Genomic DNA, 25,281 nt, shown 5'->3' with positions numbered 1-25,281 from the left:
CTCCCTCCCTCCCTCCTTCTCTCCTTCCCTCTCTCCCACCTTCCCTCCTTCCCTCCTTCTCTCCCTCTTTCCCTCCTTCCTTCTCTCCTTCCTTCTGTCCTTCCTTCCCTCCATCCCTCCCATCTTCCCTCCCTCCCTCCTTCCCACCTTCTCTCCCTCCTTCCCTCCCTCTCTCCCTCCCTCTCTCTCTCCTTCCCTCCTTCCCTCCCTCCTTCCCACCTTCTCTCCCTCCTTCCCTTCCACCTTCCCTCCTCTCCTTCCTTCCTTCTTTCCTTCCCTCCCTCCCTCCCTCCCTCCCTCCCACCTTCCCTTCTTCTCTCCCTCCTTCCCTCCTTCTCTCTCTCCTTCCCTCCCACCTTCTCTCCTTCTCTCCCTCCTTCCCTCTTTGCGCCTTCAAGTTGTGCCCTTTTAAAAACTACAGACGGCTTAGGAGGGATGCAATGTTGGAGGGGATCCCTAAAATATCTGGACCAAGTAACAGCACGACGAAGCAACGCAAGCGACTCCATGCATCTCTCTCTCTCTCTCTCTCTCTCTCTCAAGTTGCTCGTGCCCATTATATTCACACTTACGGACGGCACACCTATGTATAGAACAACCCTCCCCCCCCAAAAAAAAATATCTCCTATGCGTGCAAACCACAGTGGACCAAAAAAACCCTACCAAAGCCCAGTTTCGGGGTTGCGGGCGGAGAGATCTTCGGCCGACCCCACCCTCCTCTCTGCACCCCTCCCCTCCCCAATCGTAGTTTGCGGGCGGAGAGGTTTGCAGGTTGGGTCCCGCCTGCCCCTTTGACCCGCCTGCCCGAGAAATCGGCTGCTTTTGATATCTGCCGCCGCTTCTTGAGAAGAGCGCAGAAGGAAGCGCAGGACGAGCAAGGTCGCTTGCGAAGAGAGCCGGCGGGGGATCCACTGATTTCCTTTGCAAAGACGGTATTAAAAGTGGTGGTGGGGGGACAGGGAAAGGGGGCGATGCTTCCCCCTCTCCCGGGGTCCGTTCCTTCACCGTACTGGCTTTCTGGATTTGGGGGTCTTCCTGGGGGCTGGGAGAGTCCTCCTTGCTGGCTCTAGCTGAGCAGTTGGCCGGGGATGCGGGAAATAGGGACGGCGCCCGCTGGAAATTGGGGTGGGGGGGAGTGAAGGGCTGGCGGGAGGGTCCGTTTTGGGGGCCAGAGGGATGTCTCCCCATCGGACAGGGGCGGGGGGGGGGAGGTCAGAGGCCCTGCGGGGCTCCTGGGCAGAAATGCTTCTGGAGAAGCTGCTGGGAAGGGGGTCCTGTTTGGGCCCGGGGAGCAACTTGGGGGACAGAGGGGTGTCTCCCCATCGGACAGGTGAGGGAGGGAGTCGGAGATGGTATGGGGCTCCGGGGAAGCTGCAGGGAAAGGAGGGACTTGGGGACCCACCCACCACTCCCTCCAGACAGGGTCTGCCACCAGAGTCTGCCTTGGCCCTGAAGACCAGCTGGCCTACATCTGAGTGGCTTCTGGAAAGTCTGGGGAAGAAGGCTTGAGAAGGGATCTATTGGGGATGACAAAGCCCATGTGCTCACTGACCTGGGATGGGCTTGATGTCACTGTGAGGTCGTGAACTTGGGGGAAGGAAGGGTCTTTTATAGTTCTTCTTTGGGAAGAAAGTTCCTGCAACTGCCCCTGTCTTCTCTGCAGTGACATCTTCTTCCACAGTGGCTGATGGAGGCTCCTGTGTGCCTGATTGAGAACAGGAGAAATCGGCTCCATGCTTCTTCAGAGGCCCTCCAGATGCTCTCGGAAATCCGGAAGCCGGTGGTGGTGGTGTCCATCGTGGGACTGTATCGCACGGGCAAGTCCTACCTGATGAACAAGCTGGCTGGCAAAAATTCAGGTGAGAAGGACTGAGATGATCCACAAGGTGAAAACCGGGGTGGGAAAATGAACAGGGTTTTTTGCTCCGATGGACAGGTTGTTCACGGAGCCCAGAATTTTCATTTTCCAACATGCCCAATGTAAGTCAGCCAAAGACAAGCAATCCCTTGGAATAATGTGATCTGGCAGAAGTTTATCATCCCCTTTAGAATAGAATAGAATAGAATAGATTTTTTTATTGGCCAAGTGTGATTGGACACACAAGGAATTTGTCTTGGTGCATATGCTCTCAGTGTACATAAAAAAAAAAGATACGTTCATCAAGGTACAACATTTACAACACAATTGATGGTCAATATAGCAATATAAATCATAAGGATTGCCAGCAACAAAGTTACAGTCATACAGTCATAAGTGGAAAGAGATTGGTGATGGGAACGGTGAGAAGATTAATAGTAGTGCAGATTTAGTAAATAGTTTGACAGTGTTGAGGGAATTATTTGTTTAGCAGAGTGATGGCCTTCGGGAAAAAACTGTTCTTGTGTCTAGTTGTTCTGTTGTGCAGTGCTCTATAGCGTCGTTTTGAGGGTAGGAGTTGAAATAGTTTATGTCCAGGATGTGAGGGATCTGTAAATATTTTCATGGCCCTCTTCTTGATTCGTGCAGTATGCAGGTCCTCAATGGAAGGCAGGTTGGTAGCAATTATTTTTTCGGCAGTTCTAATTATCCTCTGAAGTCTATGTCTTTCTTGCTGGGTTGCAGAACCAAACCAGACAGTTACGATAGTAGGATTGACAGTAAGTAAGAAGGCAAGACGAGAAGCAATGGATGGGAACTAATCAAGGAGAGAAGCATCCTAGAACTAAGGAGAAATTTCCTAATGGTGAAAACAACTAACCAGTGGAATGGGCTTCCCTTCAGAAGTTATGGGTGCTCCATCACTGGAGGCTTTTAAGAAGAGACTGGACAGCCCCTTGTCTGGAATGATATTATAGGGTCTCCTGCTTGAACAGGGGGTTGGGCTAGAAGACCTCCAAGGTCCCTTCCAACTCTGTGATTCTGCTCTGTTATTATTATATGATGTTGGCCTCAATCAGAAAACATGACTCAATGAGTCAATTTTCTTTATTATAAAGCTACCTTACAGAATCTGAAAGTACAATTCCCCACTCATCTCCTTTACCGCCAGAGAAACTAGGGAGGGTCTCTTGCCCCTCCCACTATCCATCACAAGGCTGGGCTGTCTCTTATCTGATCGTTTTTCTAGAAAGTGTCTCCTTGCCCTTCTCCCAAGGTCCTTCCCACACACCATTACAGAATATTTACTTTGCGGTTTTAATCAATGCATATTTATAGCTCTTCTTCTGGCGTGTTTTTTTTTTTTTTAGCTTCTCAGAATTTTCCGCCCCTTACCATTGGAGGGTCCTTGTTCTTTTTCTTATATTGCAAAATGAAATATTTTTGATAAGCATTTTCATCTGGGAAATGGCACCCTTGCATAACTTCCTGTTTCAAGGGGTAAAAGACAGGTGAGCAACCAGAGAAACTGGTGATGAAAACCTGTGTCTTCTTATTAACCGTGGCTCACATATTACAAGTTGGCTGTTTGGGGTCTAAACAGTGGTGGGATTCAGCCAGTTCGCACCACTTCGGGCGAACCGGTTGTTAACTTTCTGAGCAGTTTGGTGACCTGGTTGTTGGAAGAAATCCTTAGGGCAGAGAACCCGTTGTTAAATTATTTGAATCCCGCCACTGGATCTAAAGCATATCACATTTTTTTTCCTATTTGTAGGTTTCTCTTTGGGCTCCACAGTGCAAGCCAAAACGAAAGGAATTTGGATGTGGTGCGTTCCCTATCCAGACAGGCCTAACCAAACCCTTGTTCTGCTGGATACTGAGGGGTTAGGTGACATAGAAAAGGTGATTTTGTGTTTGTATATTTCTTTGTATAAAAGAACGCAATTGCTTCTGTTTTCTCTTTGCTGATTCTCATATTATTTGTCTGGCATTCTTGGCTATAAAATGTTGTTGCGGTTTCTTAGCTATACATGCTATCGATTGTCTGATTGTTTGCAAAAAGAAGTTGGTTGATATTATTTCCATTCTCGGGTTTGGCTCCTTTGCTTATCCTGTCAATGTGGGTGATAAAACAATAGTGGTGATAGTTTTACTCCAGATGTTATTGTGAAGGGTTCCGATGTTTCTTGGTTTGTTCTGATTGGACTTCTGCAGTCACTAGGTAAGCTTTTGCATAATCTAATAAGATGTTTGCTTACTCTGTATGGAGTCAACGTTTGCCATAACAGTTTCCTATCAACTCTATCGAATGCTTTCTCTTGGTCTACAAATGCGAGAAAGAGATTCTTATTGTATTCCGTATTCTTTTCTATTAGTTGTTTAAGCACAAAAATTGCCTCTGTGCAGCTTCTGTGTCTTCTAAAACCTATCTGTTCTTCTGCTAGTTGTGGTTCTGTAATTGGCCTTCATCTCATTTCTATTATCTTTTTTGCCGTACATGGCTCAAGAGTAAGATGCCTCAATAGTGTTACAATAGCATTGAAAAAAGTGTCTTATATCCGTCCCTCACATGACCATCAAAGCATCACCACGATCAGGTGATCAAAATTTAAATGTTTGGCAACTGGCATGTTTTACGACAGTTGTAGAGTCCCAGAGTCACTTACAACCTTCCTAGCCAGCTTCTGACAAGCAAAGTAAATGGGGGAAGCCGTTTACTTTGCTTTTATGTACCCCTCCCCAACTGTGATTGGGAAACTCCTACAATGCATGGCCTCAAATTTTCCTAAACTACAACTCCCAGCACCCTGGGACTGTCTGAATAGATGCATGACTCAATGAATGAATTCTGGACTTGTGAACCAATGGTATCTTAGTCTTTTTAGAAGTTACCTTCTAATAGGAATAGATAAACTCATCAAGTAAGAAAGAAACAGATTATAACGTATTCTTGTCTCCCTTTAGGGCAGTTCTAAAAATGATACCTGGATCTTCGCTTTGGCCGTGTTGCTGAGCAGCACCCTGGTCTACAACAGTGTGGGGACCATTGATCAGATTGCTCTGGACAAGCTTCAGTATCCTTCTCAAGAATAGCTCTGTTGTTGTATGCCAAAGGTGGGGAACTATTTATTTTATTTATTTATTTATTTATTTTATTTTATTTGCATTTATATCCCGCCCTTCTCCGAAGACTCAGGGCGGCTTACACTATGTTAGCAATAGTCTTCATCCTATTTGTATATTTATATACAAAGTCCACTTATTGCCCCCAACAATCTGGGTCCTCATTTTACCTACCTTATAAAGGATGGAAGGCTGAGTCAACCTTGGGCCTGGTGGGACTAGAACCTGCAGTAATTGCAAGCAGCTGCTGTTAATAACAGACTGCATTAGCAGTCTGAGCCACAGAGGCCCAGTCAACTATGGCCCCTTTATGACTTGTGGACTTCAACTCCCAGAATTCAACTCCCAGAATTTGGAAACGTAATTTCCAAATTCATCCACTGCGTTTCCCAACATGCTAAACTTGGTTAGATTGCATATTGACTGGCTTACATTCCGACGTATTGCGGTGACACAGAAAATGGGTTGAGGCAACAAACAGGTGAGATCTGTTATTAGAACCACATTGCTGTTCAATAGGAATAATTTTGTTTTGTTTTGTTTTAGGGGATATAGTTTTATTGACAGTTTTTTTAAAAAGGTAAAAGATGAAGAGAAATTAATGCAAAGTAAGAAAAGAGAAAAGGAAGAGAGAGAAAAAGAGGAGGGGCAAAAAAGAAGGAAGAGAGAAGAAAAGGAAGTCAGTTTTGCTTTGGTTTAAATGGTGTCTGATCTCATCAATCAGTCCCATGTTTCTCACTGCATTTAAAATTAATCTGGTACTTTGGATTCTGTCAGAAATCTTTCAGTAGCACCGAGGCGTATAACAGTTAGGTACCTTGACAGAGACAGATAAATCTGCAATAAATTTTAAACCACATATTAACTATAGCGTATCTATGTACAATATTTTAATAAATAATGATTGAAGATGTCATGCTTTTGGTGTCGTGCTGCATCGTCTGTAGAATTAATACTCAACACTAAATATTAAGAAGAGAAGGTTGGCAAATAAATATAAATGTAAAGACTGCCGTTTCAAATCGGTAGTTTTTTAAGGAACCAACCAATTCTCCTTACTTGATCGACCATAGAGGCAGAACTGGGATTTTCAGAGATACGTTTTCAATCAATCAATCAATCAGAATAGAGCTGGAAGGGACCTTGGAGGTCTAGTCCAACCGCCTGCTGAAGCAGAAGCTTGCACTAGAAAAAGAAAAAGAAAGACAGAAAAAAAAAAGAAAAGAATTTTCTTTTGATGTCAGCCCTATCAGGTAGATCAGAGTAAGGATCAGACACCATGTAGACCTAAAACTACTTTTATTAGAATAGAATAGAATAGAATTTTATTGGCCAAGTGTGATTGGACACACAAGGAATTTGTCTTGGTGCAGATGCTCTCAGTGTACATAAAAGAAAAGATACGTTCATCAAGGTACAACATTTACAACACAATTGATGGTCAATATATCAATATAAATCATAAGGATTGCCAGCAACAAGTTATAGTCATACAGTCATAAGTGGAAAGAGATTGGTGATGGGAACTATGAAACGATTAATAGTAGTGCAGATTCAGTAAATAGTCTGACAGTGTTGAGGGAATTATTTGTTTAGCAGAGTGATGGCCTTCGGGAAAAAACTGTTCTTGTGTCTAGTTGTTCTGGTGCGCAGTGCTCTATAGCGTCGTTTTGAGGGTAGGAGTTGAAACAGTTTATGTCCAGGATGCGAGGGATCTGCAAATATTTTCACGGCCCTCTTCTTGATTCGTGCAGTATACAGGTCCTCAATGGAAGGCAGGTTGGTAGCAATTATTTTTTCTGCAGTTCTAATTATCCTCTGAAGTCTGTGTTTTTCTTGTTGGGTTGCAGAACCGAACCAGACAGTTATAGAGGTGCAAATGACAGACTCAATAATTCCTCTGAACAGCTATAGTTACACGATCACGACAGTCTAAATGTGCTTCCTTTCCTCCCTCTTTTATCTTCTCAAGAATTGAGGGGGGGGGCTAAGTGAGGTGTTAGATCGGATGATGGAAGAGACGGACGCAGCTCTTTCAGTAACAACAGTTCTTTATTAGTAGACCAGGACAACCCAACAACTTGCTTACCTGGCAGCATCCCCTTTTATAGAGGGCTGTCAGACGGCTTAACCAATGAGCTCCAAGAATTTTCCGGCCGTTTTGGAGGACCTGAGTGAAGCCTATAGCTCACTCTTTATATGGTACATAACATGAGGCCTTTTTGCAATGTCTTTTTTTTTGGCCTGGTCCTAAGTTTTGTTTATTTTGACGGTTCTTCTCTCCATCCTTAAAGACTATCCTCTTTATTCACTATACGTTGCTTGATTCCTAAACTGGGCCAACAGTTTTGTGACGGATCTGTCTGAACATATCAAGGCAAAGGCTTCCTCCACTCCTGAAGATACAGACGACTCTTCTGAATTTGTCGGCTTCTTCCCAAGCTTTGTCTGGTCCGTGCGAGATTTCGCACTGCAGCTGGAACGGGATGGGCAACCCATTACGGAGGATGAATATCTGGAACATGCTCTGGAATTAAAAAAAGGTACTGATGACAAATTCAGTGTGAAGATCTACGTGGTCATTTGGGTAAGGAATAGGAGCCATTGGGCCTACATTTTCCTTCTTTAGGGAGCCCCAGAATAGACTTCAAGAGATAAAAAGAGTCGCCCAAGCGAGTTTGGTCTAGAGATGAAAACACTAGCATAGAAACCAGGAAATTATAGGTTCTACTACGGTAATTAAGGGACGCGGTAGCTCAGTGGCTAAGACGTTGTGCTTGTCGATCGAAAGGTTTGCAGTTCAGAGGTTCAAATCCCGAGTGCTGTGTAATGGAGTGAGCTCCCGTTACTTGTCCCAGCTTCTGCCAACCTAGCCATTCAAAAACACGTAAAAAAATGCAAGTAGAAAAATAGGGGCCACCTTTGGTGGGAAGGTAACAGTGTTCTGTGTGCCTTTGGCATTGAGTCATGTTGGCCACATGACCACGGAGACGTCTTCGGACAGCACCAGCTCTTCGGCTTTGAAACAGAAATTGAGCACCGCCCCCTAGAGTCGGGAACAACTAGCACATATGTGCGAGGGGAACCTTTACCTTACTACGGTAATTTAGGCATGAAAGCCATCTGGGTGACAGAGAGTTATAAAATAAGACTGAGCTGATATGATACAATAAAAATAATTGAACTTTGAAACAGGATAAATAGACAGTAAAAACACCCAGAAGGAATCTGTTCTTCTTAGGAAACCCATTTCAATGTCAATAATCATTGTACTGAAATAAAAACTGATTTGTCTTCCTCAGTTGTTCCCTAACCACATTATTTGTTGGAAAACAAGCAACGGTATTATTTCTTCAGTACTCCGTTTTCTCGATTAATTTAAATCCGGGTTGGAATTGCAGAAGGCACCGCTTGAAATCTCAGACTGCAATTTGCATATACTTTGTTGGCTGAGTTGATACTTTAAACGACTAAATCACCCTTAATTTGTACACTGCCTTTCCGCAAAATCCTTCTGGGTAAATCACAATGCAGTATGATAAATAGAAGTTATCCAAAATCACAGATTTGGAAACAAGGAAAACTCACTTTACAGATAGTTCGTTTCGTGACTGTTTGAAGTTACAACATCACTGAAAAACAGTGACTTATGACCGTTTTTCACGCATACAACCATTGCAGCATACGCATGGACATATGACTAAAATTTGGATGCTTGGCAACTGGCATGTATTTAGGAGGTGTTGTGTCTGCGCCCCCCGAGCTAGGCCCCCTGCCAGAAAGTGACTTGGAAAGTGAGGGGGAAAGGCCGTCAGGACTTACCTCAGGAGCACTGGCTTCCCTGGCTCAGCTCCAGGAGCCAGAGGCAGGCCAGGTGGAGAAGATAACGAGGCCTCTGTCCCCTGACTCTTTCCCCCCCCAGGCCACACCTCCAGACCCAACTGATGGCAATCAGGCCTGGTTGGACCCTAGGTTTCGTAGGCAGAAGAGGCGGGAACAACAGAAGCAGGGGTGGGGCAGGCCTAGGAAGTGCTGAATCATGGAGCCACACCCCACAGGATATAAAAGCAGCAAGGGCTGCTATGCCTCTTCGTAGCAGGCAAATCAACTGCTTGACTAGAGCTGAAGTACTGTTTGTTGACTCATTGGCATCAAGGGAGGTAACAGAGACACTTGGCAGACGCTCGCTAGTTTGCTGCCAGAGCTGATAGTGCCGGTTAATTAAGTCATCGCTCGGACAGAGGAGAGGGGGGACAGAACAGGAGGATTGCAACATCCTGGTTTCACGCGACTCCCTTTTTCTGATAAGCAAAATCAATAGGAAAATCAGATTCATTTAACAACCATACTAATAACTTAACAATTGCAGTGATTCACTTCACAAACGTGGCAAGGAAAGTCGTAAAATGGGGCAAACCTCATTTAAATGTCTCACTTAGCAACAGAAATGTTGGGCTCAAACTGTGGCCATAAGTCGAGGACTATCAGTATAGATTTGTGGCCTCTGTCAGAGAGGAAAGGTGGACGAAGTTAACAGGAGACACCTGCAGTTGGTAAGGATAACAACTAGATGGCGCTAAATAATAGCTATGAGAAAGAGGAGATGGACAAAGTAAGAGGAGACACCTGCAGTTGGTAAGGATAACAACTAGATGGCGCTAAATAATAGCTATGAGAAAGAGGAGATGGACAAAGTAAGAGGAGACACCTGCAGTTGGTAAGGATAACAACTAGATGGCGCTAAATAATAGCTATGAATAAGAGGAGACACCTGCAGTTGGTAAGGATAACAACTAGATGGCGCTAAATAATAGGTACGGGAACTTTCCTCAGTGAAATGCCCAGATGCAATTCAGATTTACCTGCAAGGTGGACATGTTGCTTTCTAGGTAACAGTAAGAAGAAGCAGATGTTCAATCTGCCACGGAGATGCATCCGACTGTTTTTCCCCACCCGGAAGTGCTTCGTCTTTGATTCTCCTACCAAAAGTAGGAACTTACCCTATCTGGAAAAGATGTCGGATAATCAGCTGGAGCCTGAATTTGTGGAACAAACCAAGAAATTCTGTTTTTATATCTTCGCGACATCTCAAGAAAAGACTCTACCTGGCGGGCATGTTGTCACCGGCAACTGTGAGTCCTTCTAGCCCTGTTATTATTATTATGTTTGGTTGCATACATGTAGACCTCGACTTACAAAAGTTCATTTAGTGACCGTTTGAAGTTACAACATTACCGGAAAAAGTGACTTATGACCGTTTTTCACATTTATGACCGTTGCAGCATCCTCATAGTCAGGGGATCAAAATTCAGATGCTTAGCAACTGGCTCATATTTATGACGGTTGCAATGTCCCAGGGTCATGTGATCCCCTTTTGTGCCCTTCTGATAAGCAAAGTCAATAGAATAGAATAGAATAGAATAGAATAGAATAGAATTTTTATTGGCCAAGTGTGATTGGACACACAAGGAATTTGTCTTGGTGCAGATGCTCTCAGTGTACATAAAAGGAATAGAATAGAATAGAATAGAATAGAATAGAATAGAATAGAATAGAATAGAATAGAATAGAATAGAATTTTATTGGCCAAGTGTGATTGGACACACAAGGAATTTGTCTTGGTGCATATGCTCTCAGTGTACATAAAAGAAAAGATACGTTCATCAAGGTACAACATTTACAACACAATTGATGGTCAATATATCAATATAAATCATAAGGATTGCCAGCAACAAGTTATAGTCATACAGTCATAAGTGGAAAGAGATTGGTGGTGGGAACTATGAGACGATTAATAGTAGTGCAGATTCAGTAAATAGGGAAGCCAGATTCACTTAACAACCATGGGACTAACAACAGCTGCAGTGATTCACTTAACAACTATAGCAAGAAAGGTCGTAAAATGGGGCGAAACTCACTTAACGGATGTCTCACTTAGCAACAAAAATGGAGCTCCAATGAGGTCATAAGTCGAGGAATACCTTTACTCAGCCAGATGTTTACATTGGATTTGGCATTTTTGTCCACCTATCGAATCCTTCCCAAGGACCTGCGATAGGCAGATGTGCGTGTCTGATGACGTTAAAGGTATCGTCGCAGGATGTAAGCTGGTCTGTGTAAAGCTGCCTTTTGCAATTGACTGATGGGGATTTTGTCAACGCTGATGGTGCTCAAGTGGTGCTCCAGTTGTTTTGGGTGCCTACCGTATTAACTATTGGTTCCATCTTTGCTTTCTTTTGCCACAGTCGTTCTATTTCTATTTGCAGGTCTTTCTATTTTGTTATCTTCTCCAGTTCTTTCTTTTCTCTTCTGCTGTTTCCAGGTACTGCCTCATCCACTATTCAAACTTATTTATTTATTTATTTATTTGTTTGTTTGTTTGTTTGTTTGTTTATATTTCTATACCGCCCTTCTCCCGAAGGACTCAGGGCGGTTTACAGCCATATTAAAATAATTTGTACAAACACTTAAAATGATTTAAAATGAAATATTTAAATTTAGGCTGATTCCTTAAAACCCATTTAAAATTCCCAATTAAAGGCCAGTCCTGCACGATGAAACAGCCATGTTTTCAGCTCGCGTCAGAAAGTCCGGAAATCAGGGAGTTGGCGAATACCAGGTGGTAATTCGTTCCAGAGGGTTGGGGCCCCCACAGAGAAGGCCCTCCTTCTCTTTCTTATCAACAATTGTAAGTCTGGGGTGTTATTATTATAAGCCAGAGACAGCTGGAAGATCTGCATGCATTACACCTCATTCTTATTCTTCATTCTCTTGAATGAAGGGTCTTCCAGAAAGCCGCGCAGGCTGGGATAATACGGCAGTGACCATCCATGGCAAGCATGTCGCAAAGGTACTTTTTCAACTGAACTTCCTTTGTTTTTCCTTGAAGATATTTTGTTTCTCATCCAAGAAGCTTCTTCAGTTCTTGTAACCGAATAGTGGAGAATGAAAGGATTTATATTCATTGCTGTCATCTGATCATTTGTATTCTGTCTGAGAGCCGCTGACTCAGGACCGAAGAAGCTTTTTGGATAAGAAGTAAAAAACCAAAAAGGTCCAGTTGCCTTTTGAAAAAGCACCTTTGGGACAACCATGACCTGGATGAGTGAGAAGCTCCATAAATGATTGGCAAGCACGTTGTGGCAAAATGCCTTAAATTCTTGATTCTCCTCCACAATGAACAAAGATACTGAATATGTCTGGACGATTGTCCAACAATCTGTATTATTTTTCTCTATGCAGTGTTGGCAAAATTGGTCGAGACCTATGTGGATACTATCTCCAGTGGGAATGTTCCCTGCCTTGAGGACACAGTCTCGGCCTTGGCAGAGATTGAGAACAGGGCAGCCGTGCAGGAAGCTGTTGCTCGCTATGTGCATCTGATGGAGCAGAGCTTGGAGCTACCCACTGACAGTCTCCAGGAACTTCTGGACAAACACAAAATATGTGAGGAACAAGCCCTCCAGGTGTTCATGGCTCGTGCTTTCAAGGATGATAAACGTCAGTTCCAGCTTGAATTCATGGTAGGTAATCTTGTACGATACCAAACTTCACAGACAATATTGAAAGCTCATGGATCCTCCATTCTGGTCCCTTAACCTCCAGTATATTCTGAATGTATAAGAATACAGAAAATATGGAATTGACGGAATTGGCAAAACGGTTTTAACTAAAGAGAAGAACTTTTCTCGTTTTGTTTCTACCTGGAAAATGCTTCTGGACTTTTTTTTTTATGCTCAAACTGAAAAAATAATGAAACTTCTCTTTTAAATTTTGATGAATAGTGAATTTGTTGTAGAATCTGCTTGAAATTTCTAGAAACATGAAGCAAAAGATTTTTTTTGTATTTTACTGCACTGAAAAAAATTGGAAGTCCCTTCCTCTTTACACTTTCCTTCTTTCTTCTTTAACTTTATAAACTTTTGCTTCTTTTTGCATTTTTATCTCATGATAAAAGTTAATCAAATATTTTTGCAAAGGATGCAGAACATAGTATTCTTACTCTAGTAGTCTCACACAAGTTGTGTAGATGTTCTTAGTCCATAAATTGGTGAATGGCGATACAGCCAGATATTTTGTTTGGAAATGTGTTTGATTGCCCCAAAGGAACAGAACAGAACAGAAAAGAACAAAACAGAACAACAGAGTTGGAAGGGATCTTGAAGGTCTCCTATTCCAACCCTTGCAGAAGCAGGAGACCCTGTCTATGGGGAAGAACATCCAGGATGATTGACAGAATGGCAAGGAATGTCATCATCAGCCTCTTTGGACAATTATGTACCTGGTGTAAGAATTAATGATCCTCTACTTCAGTGTTTCTCAGCCTTGGTGGCTGTAAGATGTGTGGACTTCAGCTCCCAAAATTCCATAGCCACTAATGATGGTTGGGGAATTAAGTCCATACATCTTAAAGCTTGCCTAAAGAAACACTGCTCTAGTTAAATTGAAGGAAGAGAATCCCCGCCGTTTCAAATTGTGGTGAATTTCTGTTTAATCATGGGAGACCACCGGCGTGTATACAGTGTACAACATGAAATTGTTTGTCAAATCTCTTGCTTTGTTATCTTTTATTCCTACCAGAAAACTGTGGAAAGCAAGAAGGAAGAATATTGCCAGAAAAATAAGGAGATATCTTCTGAAATCTGTTTCGCTTTATTAAGCTCACTCTCTGAGGGCTTGGAGGAGAACATCAAGAAAGGAAGCTACTCCCGAGCTGGTGGCCACCAGGAATTTCTTAATGACCTCCAAAAAGTGGAGAAACAATTCTTTGAGACGCCCAAGAAAGGAATAATGGTACAAAATGATGGAGGGTTGCCAAATGGATAATCGCGAAGGCTTTTGTAATTCTGTTAGGCCAGGATCTGTAACGTTTGAGAGAACTTTTGGGAAAATGAGGCGTGTAACGTATAGGTGGACATGATGGCTCAGTGGTTTAAAATGTCAGCTGGAAAGGTTCGAGACCCCACTCCGCACTAAGGGTGAGCTCCCATTCCTTGCTCCAGCTCCTGCCCACCTAGCTTTTTGAAAGCATGTAAATGCGAGTAGATAAATAGGTACCACTTAGGTGGGAAAATAACAGCCTTCCGTGCTCCTCGGCTATATGACCATGGAAATGACAATGCTGGCTCCCTGGGTTAAGAAATGGAGATGAGCACTGCCCTTTAGAGTCAGACACTGTTATTATTATTATCTCTTTTATTCATTAAGCATGAAACTCAGTCAACTGAATGTGTCACAAATAGGATTGACTGGTACTAACAGTTGATACGGGTTGCTGCCAGTGTCCTAGGTCTCAACCAGGTTCCTTCTTAAAATGTACGCTGTTCCTAGTAGCACAATTTTTTTTTTGCAGCTCTGCTGGTGTTATTGCAGGAAGCTGCAATTCCTTGATATATTTTGTAAAATTCTTGGACAGGGTACCAAGTGCCCCGATGACAATGGGCACCCCTGTTACATGTTTTTTATTTTATTTATTTTTATGTATTTATTTTGTCGAGTACATATTAAATAATATAAATAAGTAGAAGCATGAATTGAATACATAAAATGAATACAATTAAAGGGAACATTAGGACAGGGACGGTAGGCACGCTGGTGCTCTTATGCACGCCCCCTTACAGACCTCTTAGGAATCAGGTGAGTTCAACAGTAGACAGTCTTAATTAAAGTTTTGGGGGTTTCATTATGTTTCATCCATAATCGCGTAGTTTCGACAGACGTTTATAAAAAGATAAGAGATATTTGAAGGGAAGAAATGGTTTTTATTTTTGGGTGATTTTTTTGGGGTGTGTGTGAAAATCCCATCATTGTACACCTCACTGGCACTAGGACTGAGCTTTTCCATTTAAAACGTCCTTTTGAAGAGCTCCAGGAAGCCAAACTTTCCCCCTGTTGTGTCCCACTCCTCCTCTGATAGCCGGGTCGGGGAAGTCTGTATCAAGTATGGCCACAAAGCCTCTGCAGCTTTGCCAAAGTTCTGTCAGAGTTCTCAGGGCAGGCAGAAGTCCAAGATGTGACTTCAGCAATCCAAATTAGACTTTGCCTGACTTAGGTGGGAAAAGACGTGTTTATTCCTTAAACCCATCGCTTGCCGGAAAAGGCTTTTCTCTCTATTTGAACACTTGATAATGAAAGAGAAGGAAATGGCAGGTAAAAAGTGCGAACAAGCTGTCGGATGGAGGATGCTGGGATGTTGGCTGTGCTTTGAAGGTGGGAAAAGACGTGTTTATTCCTTAAACCCATCGCTCGCCGGGAAAAGGCTTTTCTCTCTATTTGAACACTTGATAATGAAAGAGAGAAAGGTTTCCTTTTTTCTGCAGAATTATACAATATTTGTAACTGTATTCATTTGTAATGGTGGGATTCAGCCGGTTCAGGCTGCTTTGGGCAAACCGGTAGCTAAATTGCTGGCTGGCTCCGCCCCTCCCCACCCCTTCCAGGAGTCCCCATGTGCCCCATTTTGGCTCCCCAGTAAGTGCAGGGAGGCCTCCTAGGCTCAAAACGGGGCGTGGGGGGAGCAGTGCGTCCCCCCCTCTGTGGTGTCAGTGTTCCAAGGAACACCCCCAACAAAATAAAGCTCTGAGGCTTGAGATTCCTCAAAGTTCCAACTTATTAGAGATATCATATTGGCACATCTGGGAAAACCCGAAACTGAAAGCTTCCAGGTTTTCCACACCCAGTTGACAGTTCACAGCCCTGCCCCACACCCACAAGTTCATTGCATTCTCCAATCAACTCTTCACACTCAACTGGATACAATCTTCAGGCAGTCTACATCAGACGCAGGCAAAAGTCCTTGAATACGGAATGTTGTTATGACTAACTTTCTACAGCTCCAACAACAACCCCCTCCCAACTTCCCCAGCTAAAATATGTGGCAGTTAAGAAGCAAAAGAAAATTGCCTTCCAAAACTGACAGGCTTGCCCCACTCAGGAAAGGAACGAATCCTGGAACAAGACTGAAGTCAGGGGTTAGCGCAATTAGCACATCAACCACCTCTCCCCCCCCCCGGAGGACCCTTAGGCATATCAGGGAATGTATCATGAAACCGCCTAACGAAGGTGTCTTCCTGAACATCCCAACTCTTCACCCACGTGGCTTCAGACAAGGGGGATCCTTTCCAATGAACCAAATATTGCAAATGTCCCCACTGCAATCTGGAGTCCAAAATCTTCTTCACCTCATAACAAGTCTCACCCTGCACCACAATCAGCTTTGGGGGAGCAGCAGGTTGAGGTCTCAATTTAGATCCCACAACAGGCTTTAAACAGGCTGCAATGGAAAACAGGATGAATTTTCCCCAGCACGCAGGGAAGATTTAACTGTACAGTCATTGGATTAACTTCTTAACTGCCACGTGGCCCGTTTTTGTTCCCAGGAGGGGTGCAGGTGGCCGAGTGCTGCCTGTCACATCCCTGGCCACGCCCACCATGGCCACGCCCACCATGGCCACGCCCACCCACCCAGTCATTAGGGCAGAGAACCGGTTGTTAAATTATTTGAATCGCGTATCCCAAAAAACGGATTGCAAAATGCTGAACAGGAGAGCCCACAGGACCTTATGAAGGAGCTGATCCAAGCATATCACACCTATGTTTTAAAAATTATTTTTTTGAAAAAAGGATTTGAGGGGAAATAATTCTCTTTCCTGAAATGTTCATGTAATTTTTAAAAATTATTTTTTGAAAAAAGGATTTGAGGGAAATAATTCTCTTTCCTGAAATGTTCATGTAATTTTTAAAAATTATTTTTTGAAAAAAGGATTTGAGGGAAATAATTCTCTTTCCTGAAATGTTCATGTAATTTTTAAAAATTATTTTTTGAAAAAAGGATTTGAGGGAAATAATTCTCTTTCCTGAAATGTTCATGTAATTTTTAAAAATTATTTTTTGAAAAAAGGATTTGAGGGAAATAATTCTCTTTCCTGAAATGTTCATGTAATTTTTAAAAATTATTTTTTGAAAAAAGGATTTGAGGGAAATAATTCTCTTTCCTGAAATGTTCATGTAATTTTTAAAAATTATTTTTTGAAAAAAGGATTTGAGGGAAATAATTCTCTTTCCTGAAATGTTCATGTAATTTTTAAAAATTATTTTTTGAAAAAAGGATTTGAGGGAAATAATTCTCTTTCCTGAAATGTTCATGTAATTTTTAAAAATTATTTTTTGAAAAAAGGATTTGAGGGAAATAATTCTCTTTCCTGAAATGTTCATGTAATTTTTAAAAATTATTTTTTGAAAAAAGGATTTGAGGGAAATAATTCTCTTTCCTGAAATGTTCATGTAATTTTTAAAAATTATTTTTTGAAAAAAGGATTTGAGGGAAATAATTCTCTTTCCTGAAATGTTCATGTAATTTTTAAAAATTATTTTTTGAAAAAAGGATTTGAGGGAAATAATTCTCTTTCCTGAAATGTTCATGTAATTTTTAAAAATTATTTTTTGAAAAAAGGATTTGAGGGAAATAATTCTCTTTCCTGAAATGTTCATGTAATTTTTAAAAATTATTTTTTGAAAAAAGGATTTGAGGGAAATAATTCTCTTTCCTGAAATGTTCATGTAATTTTTAAAAAAATTTAATTTTATTTTGTCACAACAGTATATATATAAGTATGAGTATGTACTAACTATATTAATTGGATATAACGAAAGGAAACAATAGGACAGGAACGGTAGGCACGCTTGTGCTCTTATGCACGCCCCTTACAGACCTCTCAGGAATGGGGTGAGGTCGATAGTAGACAGTTTTTGGTTGAAGCTTTGGGGAGCAGCAGGTTGAGGTCTCAATTTAGATCCCACAACAGGCTTTAAACAGGCTGCAATGGAAAACAGGATGAATTTTCCCAGCACGCAGGGAAGATTTAACTGTACAGTCACTGGATTAACTTCTTAACTGCCACGTGGCCGTTTTGTTCCCAGGGGGTGTGGCTCCATGACTCAGCACTTATCCAGGCCTGCCCCTCCCTTCCTTTTGCTGACGTCGCCTCTCCATTCTCCGGAAGCAAGGATCCACCCTCCAGCTGCCGGCAATTCCAGCTCGTGACTAGCTTCATACTCCTCATGTTCACATGTTGTGGGGGAGGGGTTTATTTGCTCAGTTTGTCCGGGCATGGTGCCAGGACTGGGGGCTGAAAGCATGCCAGGCCATTCGTCTTGCTCGGTCTGTCCGGGCATGGTGCCAGGACTGGGGGCTGGAGGCATGCCAGGCTGTTCGTCTTCATTATCCGTCTCTGGCTGAGATAACAGGAGATGAGAGGGACCCGGCTGCGGAGAGGGGGCGAGCGAGGCACAACACCCCCATTCAGTGTGAGAGTTCCCTTTGTCACCCGCCTCACATCCGTGGTGTCATCCTCTAGGGAGCTCTTTCAGTGTCTTGCTTTGAAAAAGCTGCCTTCTCATCGCTGGCGTATCTGAATCACTCCAGGCCATGCTTTCTTTTCCTTCAACCAGGCATGGAGGATCCTGAAAGGATTCCACCGGAGCAAGGAAGGCATCAGCAAAACCATCCTTCAATGTGACGTAACCCTTCAAATGAAAGAGAAGGAAATGGCAGGTAAAAAGTGCGAACAAGCTGTCGGATGGAGGATGCTGGGATGTTGGCTGTGCTTTGAAGGTGGGAAAAGACGTGTTTATTCCTTAAACCCATCGCTTGCCGGGAAAAGGCTTTTCTCTCTATTTGAACACTTGATAATGAAAGAGAGAAAGGTTTCCTTTTTTCTGCAGAATTATACAATATTTGTAACTGTATTCATTTGTAATGGTGGGATTCAGCTGGTTCAGGCTGCTTTGGGCAAACCGGTAGCTAAATTGCTGGCTGGCCCCGCCCCTCCCCACCCCTTCCAGGAGTCCCCATGTACCCCATTTTGGCGCCCCAGTAAGTGCAGGGAGGCCTCCTAGGCTCAAAATGGGGCGTGGGGGGAGCAGTGCGTCCCCCCCTCTGTGGTGTCAGGGTTCCAAGGAACACCCCCAACGAAATAAAGCTCTGAGGCTTGAGGTTCCTCAAAGTTCCAATTTATTAGAGATGTCATGTTGGCACAGCTGGGAAAACCCGAAACTGAAAGCTTCCAGGTTTTCCACACCCAGTTGACAGTTCACAGCCCTGCCCCACACCCACAAGTTCATCACATTGTCCAATCAACTCTTCACACTCAACTGGATACAATCTTCAGGCAGTCTACATCAGATGCAGGCAAAAGTCCTTGAATATGGAATGTTGTTATGACTAACTTTCAACCGCTCCAACAACAACCCCCTCCCAACTTCCTCAGCTAAAATATGTGGCAGTTAAGAAGCAAAAAGAAAATTGCCTTCCAAAACTGACAGGCTTCTCCCCCTCAGGAAAGGAACAAATCCTGGAACAAGACTGAAGTCAGGGGTTAACGCAATTAGCACATCAACCAGCTCTCCCCGGAGGACCCTTAGGCTTATCAGGGAATGTATCATGAAACTGCCTAACGAAGGTGTCTTCCTGAACATCCCAACTCTTCACCCACGTGGCTTCAGACAAGGGGGATCCTTTCCAATGAACCAAATATTGCAAATGTCCCCTCTGCAATCTGGAGTCCAAAATCTTCTTTACCTCATAACAAGTCTCACCCTGCACCACAATCAGCTTTGGGGGAGCAGCAGGTTGAGGTCTCAATTTAGATCCCACAACAGGCTTTAAACAGGCTGCAATGGAAAACAGGATGAATTTTCCCCAGCACGGAGGGAAGATTTAACTGTACAGTCACTGGATTAACTTCTTAACTGCCACGTGGCCCGTTTTTGTTCCCAGGGGGGGTGCAGGTGGCCGAGTGCTGCCTGTCACATCCCTGGCCACGCCCACCATGGCCACGCCCACCCACCCAGTCATTAGGGCAGAGAACCGGTTGTTAAATTATTTGAATCGCGTATCCCAAAAAACGGATTGCAAAATGCTGAACAGGAGAGCCCACAGGACCTTATGAAGGAGCTGATCCAAGCATATCACACCTATGTTTTAAAAATTATTTTTTTGAAAAAAGGATTTGAGGGGAAATAATTCTCTTTCCTGAAATGTTCATGTAATTTTAAAAAAACAATTTTTTTTAATTTTTATTTTGTCACAACAGTATATATAAGCATAAGCATGAAATAACTATACAATATATGAGCATATATATAAGTATGAGTATGTACTAACTATATTAATTGGATATAATGAAAGGAAACAATAGGACAGGAACGGTAGGCACGCTTGTGCTCTTATGCACGCCCCTTACAGACCTCTCAGGAATGGGGTGAGTTCGATAGTAGACAGTTTTTGGTTGAAGCTTTGGGGATTTTGGGAAGAGACCACAGATTTAATTTAATTCTTTTTGTGTCTCTTTGAGCAATATTCTTGTAATTCCCCTAGAGCAGCTTATAGCGTTCTCTTGTCCGAGTTTCAAACACCTTCGCTATGGTGAGGTTTGGAAATATGTACAGGTAGTCAACTTTTTCCTCCGCAAGAGGGGGTTACAATGGAAGTAACCAGGTCAGATCGGGGTCAAAATTCTTCAGCCGTAGGTCTTTACGGGGAGGGCGGGGAAAACAATCCAACCGCAATAAATAGTATTCCCGTCAACCTCCCCATCGGAGGCCGCTTGGCCCGTTTCTATTCCCGATGGGAGTCCTCCACCACTGATGCTTGGGTTCGGGATACGGTACGCAGAGGCCTTTCTCTAGAGTTTCTCTCCAGCCCCCCTACGGTTTTCTTACGGTGCCCACGCTCTCCCTAGGGGTGCAACAAGAAGCTGATGGATGAGGCTGTTCTCCATCTCCTTCAGATCAGGGCGGTTGAATTGGGTTGAGTCACCGTTCAAAGTTATAACAGCACGGAAAAAGTGACATAATTGTTTTTTAAATTTATGACTTTTGCAGCATCCCCATGGTCACGTGATCAAAATTCAGGCGCTTGGCAACCGATTCATACTTATGACAGTTTCCGTGTCCAGGGGGCCGGGGGGGGAGGGTCACGTGATTCCCTCTTGCAACCTTCTGACAAGCAAAGTCAACGGGGAAGCCAGATTCACTTGAGAACCGTGTCACTAACTTAACAACTGCAGTGACTCACTTAACACATATGGCAAGAACAGTCGTAAAATGGGGCAAAAATTTACTTATCGAATGTCTCTCTTAGCAGCAGAAATGTTGGGCTCAATTGGGGTCGTAAGTCGAGGACGACCTGCATCGTACTTTATGACTGAATGGCTTAGTGATGGAAATTCTGACCCCAGTTGCCATCATTAAGCCAGGATTGCCTGTCTGCCAAATTTACTTATTTATTGCATTATTTACATACCACCTTCCGCATCACCTGCACCTGTGTGTTTATTTTCTGTTTTGTTTTCATGGTTTAGATGAAAAGATGAAGGCCAAAGCCAAAGAGTTAGACAAGGAGGTTCAGAAGCGGGATAAAGAAATGTTGAAACAGAAGTTGGAGGACCACAGACTGAGTCGGGACATGAACCTTCAGAAGCTAAAGGAGAAGATGGTGGAAGAAAAGCGACAGATGCTGGAAGAGTATGAGAAGATGATCGAAAGCAAACTCAGGGTAACGCTATAATCTCAGCAAGGCCTTGCTGTGGTTGGGTGGTTGTTAACAAATCTACAGACTTCCAAAACTGAAAAGCAGTTCAGATTTAGGACAAGCAAACCATAAGTATTTCTTCCACGAAATGAAGGCGAATGTATGTGTCCCAGGATAATGCTGCAGGATCCAATCTTGTCTTCCAAGACAAAAGATTTTTTGTCTTCCAAGCTTTCAGACTTGTGCTGGAGCCCATCTTCAGAGAACTTCTCTCTAGCTAGAACTTCTCCAGTTCTAGAGACAAGATGGACTCCAGCAAGAGTCCGAAAGGGAGAAGTTCTAGCTAGAGAGAAGTTCACCATTTGCAACCTTCACTGCTGGCTTCCAACAAGTAAAGTCAATGGGGAAAGGGAAGCCCGCAGAACTTCTCTAGTTCTAGCTAGAGAGAAGTTCCCTGAAGATGGGCTCCAGAATGAGTCTGAAAGCTCGGTAGATAAAACCTCTGGTCCCGGTGACCGACCCAGATTGGATCCTCAGGTATCTCTTTCTTATTTTGTCACAGTAATAAAGAAGAAAGCACAAGACTATACTGTACTGTATTGTACTGATTTATGATGTCAGCTTTGGCTGCAATCTGTTAGCAATGACAGAAGAAGAATTAAAAAGAGGATTTCCCCCTCCCCCCTTAAAGTGCAAAGCATCTGCTATGATTTGGGGAATGAAGGTTTCTGACACAGACAGCCTAAAATTCCCATTTCCTATGCCACTTTATGTGCTAACTGGTCCAGAAGCCACATGAATTGATCATTGCAGGACACAGAGAGTAACTGAGCTGAACTGCAGGGATCCAACGGGGTGTAGTTTATATGAGATTATTTCCTACTTTTCCTCTTTACACAATTAGTGTTGGACAGGAATTGGGCAAATAGATCTTGAACCGTCTTTCTTTATTGTGTACATTCTTGAACATGGTCTGCAACATTAATTACGCTATTTTGCTTTCGGTTTAATAATGTTGATGTTTGCTCTATCTGCAGGAACAAAAAGCTTTATTGGAAGAGGGTTTCGAAAAGGAAGCCAGTCAACTGAACGAGAAGATCGAGGAGCTGAGAAAGAAAAAAGAAGAAATGGAAAAACCGAGTTGGATTTCTTCAGCTTTGGACAACCTGAGAACTGCGATCCGTGAAAAATTAGCAATAATTCATGATGAGGTTGTGGAACCGGTTGTAGACAAGTTCAAAAATCTCATCAAGAATATAACCTCAAAAGCCTGATCAAGTGCTTTTCCATCCTAAAAAATGACCAGGCTGCATTCTTACTAGAGTTACTTTAGATACGTTCTGTAAATTTAAATTCATAGCGTGCAAAATCATTCGCAGACTTTAGGGAAATTACTTTAAGAAATTTGTGATTTAGCATTTCAAGGCTTTGTAGGCGTTTGGGTGTCACAAATTGAGTTCAAATTTTATGTTAAGCTCCTGCTGTTTTAATCTTGATATATTAAGACATGTTTGGGAGGGTTTCATATATATGACATCTAGGCCAATCACTTAAAATCCCATTGCATAACTCTCTTTGCTTTCCTTTACAATATACCGGTAGTTCAGTGCATCTCAACCTTGGTAACTTTAAGATATGTGGATTTCAACTGCCAGAATTGCACTGATACAAATTTTTACGTATTTTCTTTAGTAACAAGTGTTGTTGTCTTGCCTGATGAGCCCACTGGCACTGCAGAAGTTTCATAAACCAGAACTCCAAAAACCTTCTTCAGGTTCAAAGTTCTTCTTCTTTTTTTTTACTTTCGCTTTTAAGCCATGCCTTTTCACCTTGTTCTTAATTCTGTTTTTAACTTCTGCTTATCCCATTGGATAACTACGTTTAGTGTTTTGGCATTGCAACCAAACCGCATGAAGGAAGTTCTTGCTTTACGGAGTGATAGAGAAAAACATAACACAGAAGTGAGACCACTGGTAGAAACAAATGGCAGAGGCAGTTCTAATTCTTAGCAATGCAATTCCTACAGAAGCAAAACAGCAAGTCAAACCAATTCTACTGACTCTACTATTACGTAGAGTCTGAAATCCATGAATGAAATATGCAACGAGAGGGATTTACCGTATTTTTTGGAGTATAAGATGTACATTTTGTCCCCCTAAAAGAGGGTGAAAATTTGAGTGCGTCTTATACACAGAGTGTAGCCCCGCCCAGCCTCTTAAAGGAAGGTCCACTGCAACTACATCACAAAAAAGGCTTTAAGAGTTGTAAACTTAATCTTGCATAGCTTCTTCTCCAGAAACACTACACTACTAACCAGAGCATATAAAACATTTGTTAGACCAATTCTTGAATACAGCTCACCTGTCTGGAACCCATACCTCATTTCGGACATTAATACAATTGAAAATGTCCAGAAATATTTTACAGGAAGAGTTCTCCACTCCCCTGATTAAAACAAAATACCTTATCCACCAGACTTGAAATCCTGGGTTTAGAAAATTTAGAACTCCGCCGCCTTCGACATGACCTGAGTTTAACTCATAGAATCATCTGTTACAAGGTACTTCCTGTTGAAGACTACTTCAGCTTCAATCACAACAATACACGAGCACACAATAGATTTAAACTTAATGTGAACCGCTCCAATCTTGATTGCAGAAAATATGACTTCAGTAACAGAGTTGTTAATACTTGAAATACACTACCTGACTCTGTGGTCTCTTCCCAAAATCCCCAAAGCTTTAACCAAAAACTATCTACTATTGATCTCACCCCATTCCTAAGAGGTCTGTAAGGGGGCGTGCATAAGAGCACCAGCGTGCCTACCGTTCCTGTCCTAATGTTCCCTTTGATTATATCCAATTTCATATAATTATGACATACTTATGCTTAAATATATGCTTATATATCGTATAGTTATTTCATGCCTATGCCTATATATACTGTTGTGACAAATAAATAAAATAAATAAAAAATAAAGGTTTCAGAGGCTGAAAAAATGGAGATTTCAGGGGCTGGAAAAAAAAGAAAGGTGCAGAGCTCACAACCAACAAACCTGTTGCTAAAGTTTGCCTTATTTTCAGGGAGGTCTTATTATTTTGGGGCACGTGAAGCAAGACAGGGTTCCTCTTGCCATCTTACTTGATTTCCAGCTCTGTCTCCCTAACCCTAACCAGAGGAAATGGCTGTGCATGTGTTTAAATATTTTCGGGGAGGGCTTATTTTTAGGGGGTCTTATTTTAGCACATGCACTCAAAAGCCCGATTGGTCTTATTATCAGGGGATGTCTTATTTTTGGGGAAGCATTGTAGATAAGGATAAAAATATGTGCCTATCAAACTGCCTTGGTATATACAATATAACCGCATAAGTTGGTTTCCTTAGTTTTTTACATTCTCCATTACGAACAGGGTAGAAGGAAAATGCCCACTTCAAATGATTCAGTTATTTGTCAAAACAAGCCATCCTTTTTTCATGCTTCTGTGTGGATTTTCTTTTTCCAAAAGAAATGAGAAAGTAAAAGTGAGCTGAAAGAGCAAAATAAGATAATTAGGACAAAGTCCCAGATATTTGCAATAAACTCACAAATCAGCTTAGGTTGTGTTGCTGTGAGAAGTGGAATTATTCCTGTAAAGAACATAGCCAAAGTAACACCATATTGTACCCCTATAACCTTGAATAACCTGTACTATGATTAGCAATGTAAATCATTTATGAGTGGCAGTTTATGTAATATCTGTTCTGTGGAAATATACTGGACAAATATTTT

At 42.5% G+C, this 25,281-nt stretch overlaps 1 protein-coding gene across 1 annotated transcript; it reads left to right on the top strand.

Moving 5' to 3' along the window:
* Positions 1-694: 694 nt before the first annotated feature.
* LOC131204121 (guanylate-binding protein 1-like) lies at positions 695-24,974 on the top strand. The gene is made up of 11 exons (XM_058195008.1): positions 695-932; positions 1,664-1,859; positions 3,633-3,760; positions 4,823-4,932; positions 7,328-7,524; positions 9,871-10,113; positions 12,224-12,504; positions 13,562-13,774; positions 18,431-18,533; positions 21,343-21,536; positions 22,550-24,974. The coding sequence occupies exons 2-11, from the start codon at positions 1,688-1,690 to the stop codon at positions 22,784-22,786; spliced, it is 1,878 nt and encodes a 625-aa protein (XP_058050991.1). The 5' UTR covers positions 695-932; positions 1,664-1,687; the 3' UTR covers positions 22,787-24,974.
* The last annotated feature ends 307 nt before the right edge of the window (positions 24,975-25,281 follow it).

Source organism: Ahaetulla prasina, chromosome 10 (assembly GCF_028640845.1).
Source record: "Ahaetulla prasina isolate Xishuangbanna chromosome 10, ASM2864084v1, whole genome shotgun sequence".
NCBI lineage: Eukaryota > Metazoa > Chordata > Lepidosauria > Squamata > Colubridae > Ahaetulla > Ahaetulla prasina.
Note: the sequence above shows the minus strand (reverse complement) of the source record. Positions and strands in the feature narration are given on the sequence as shown.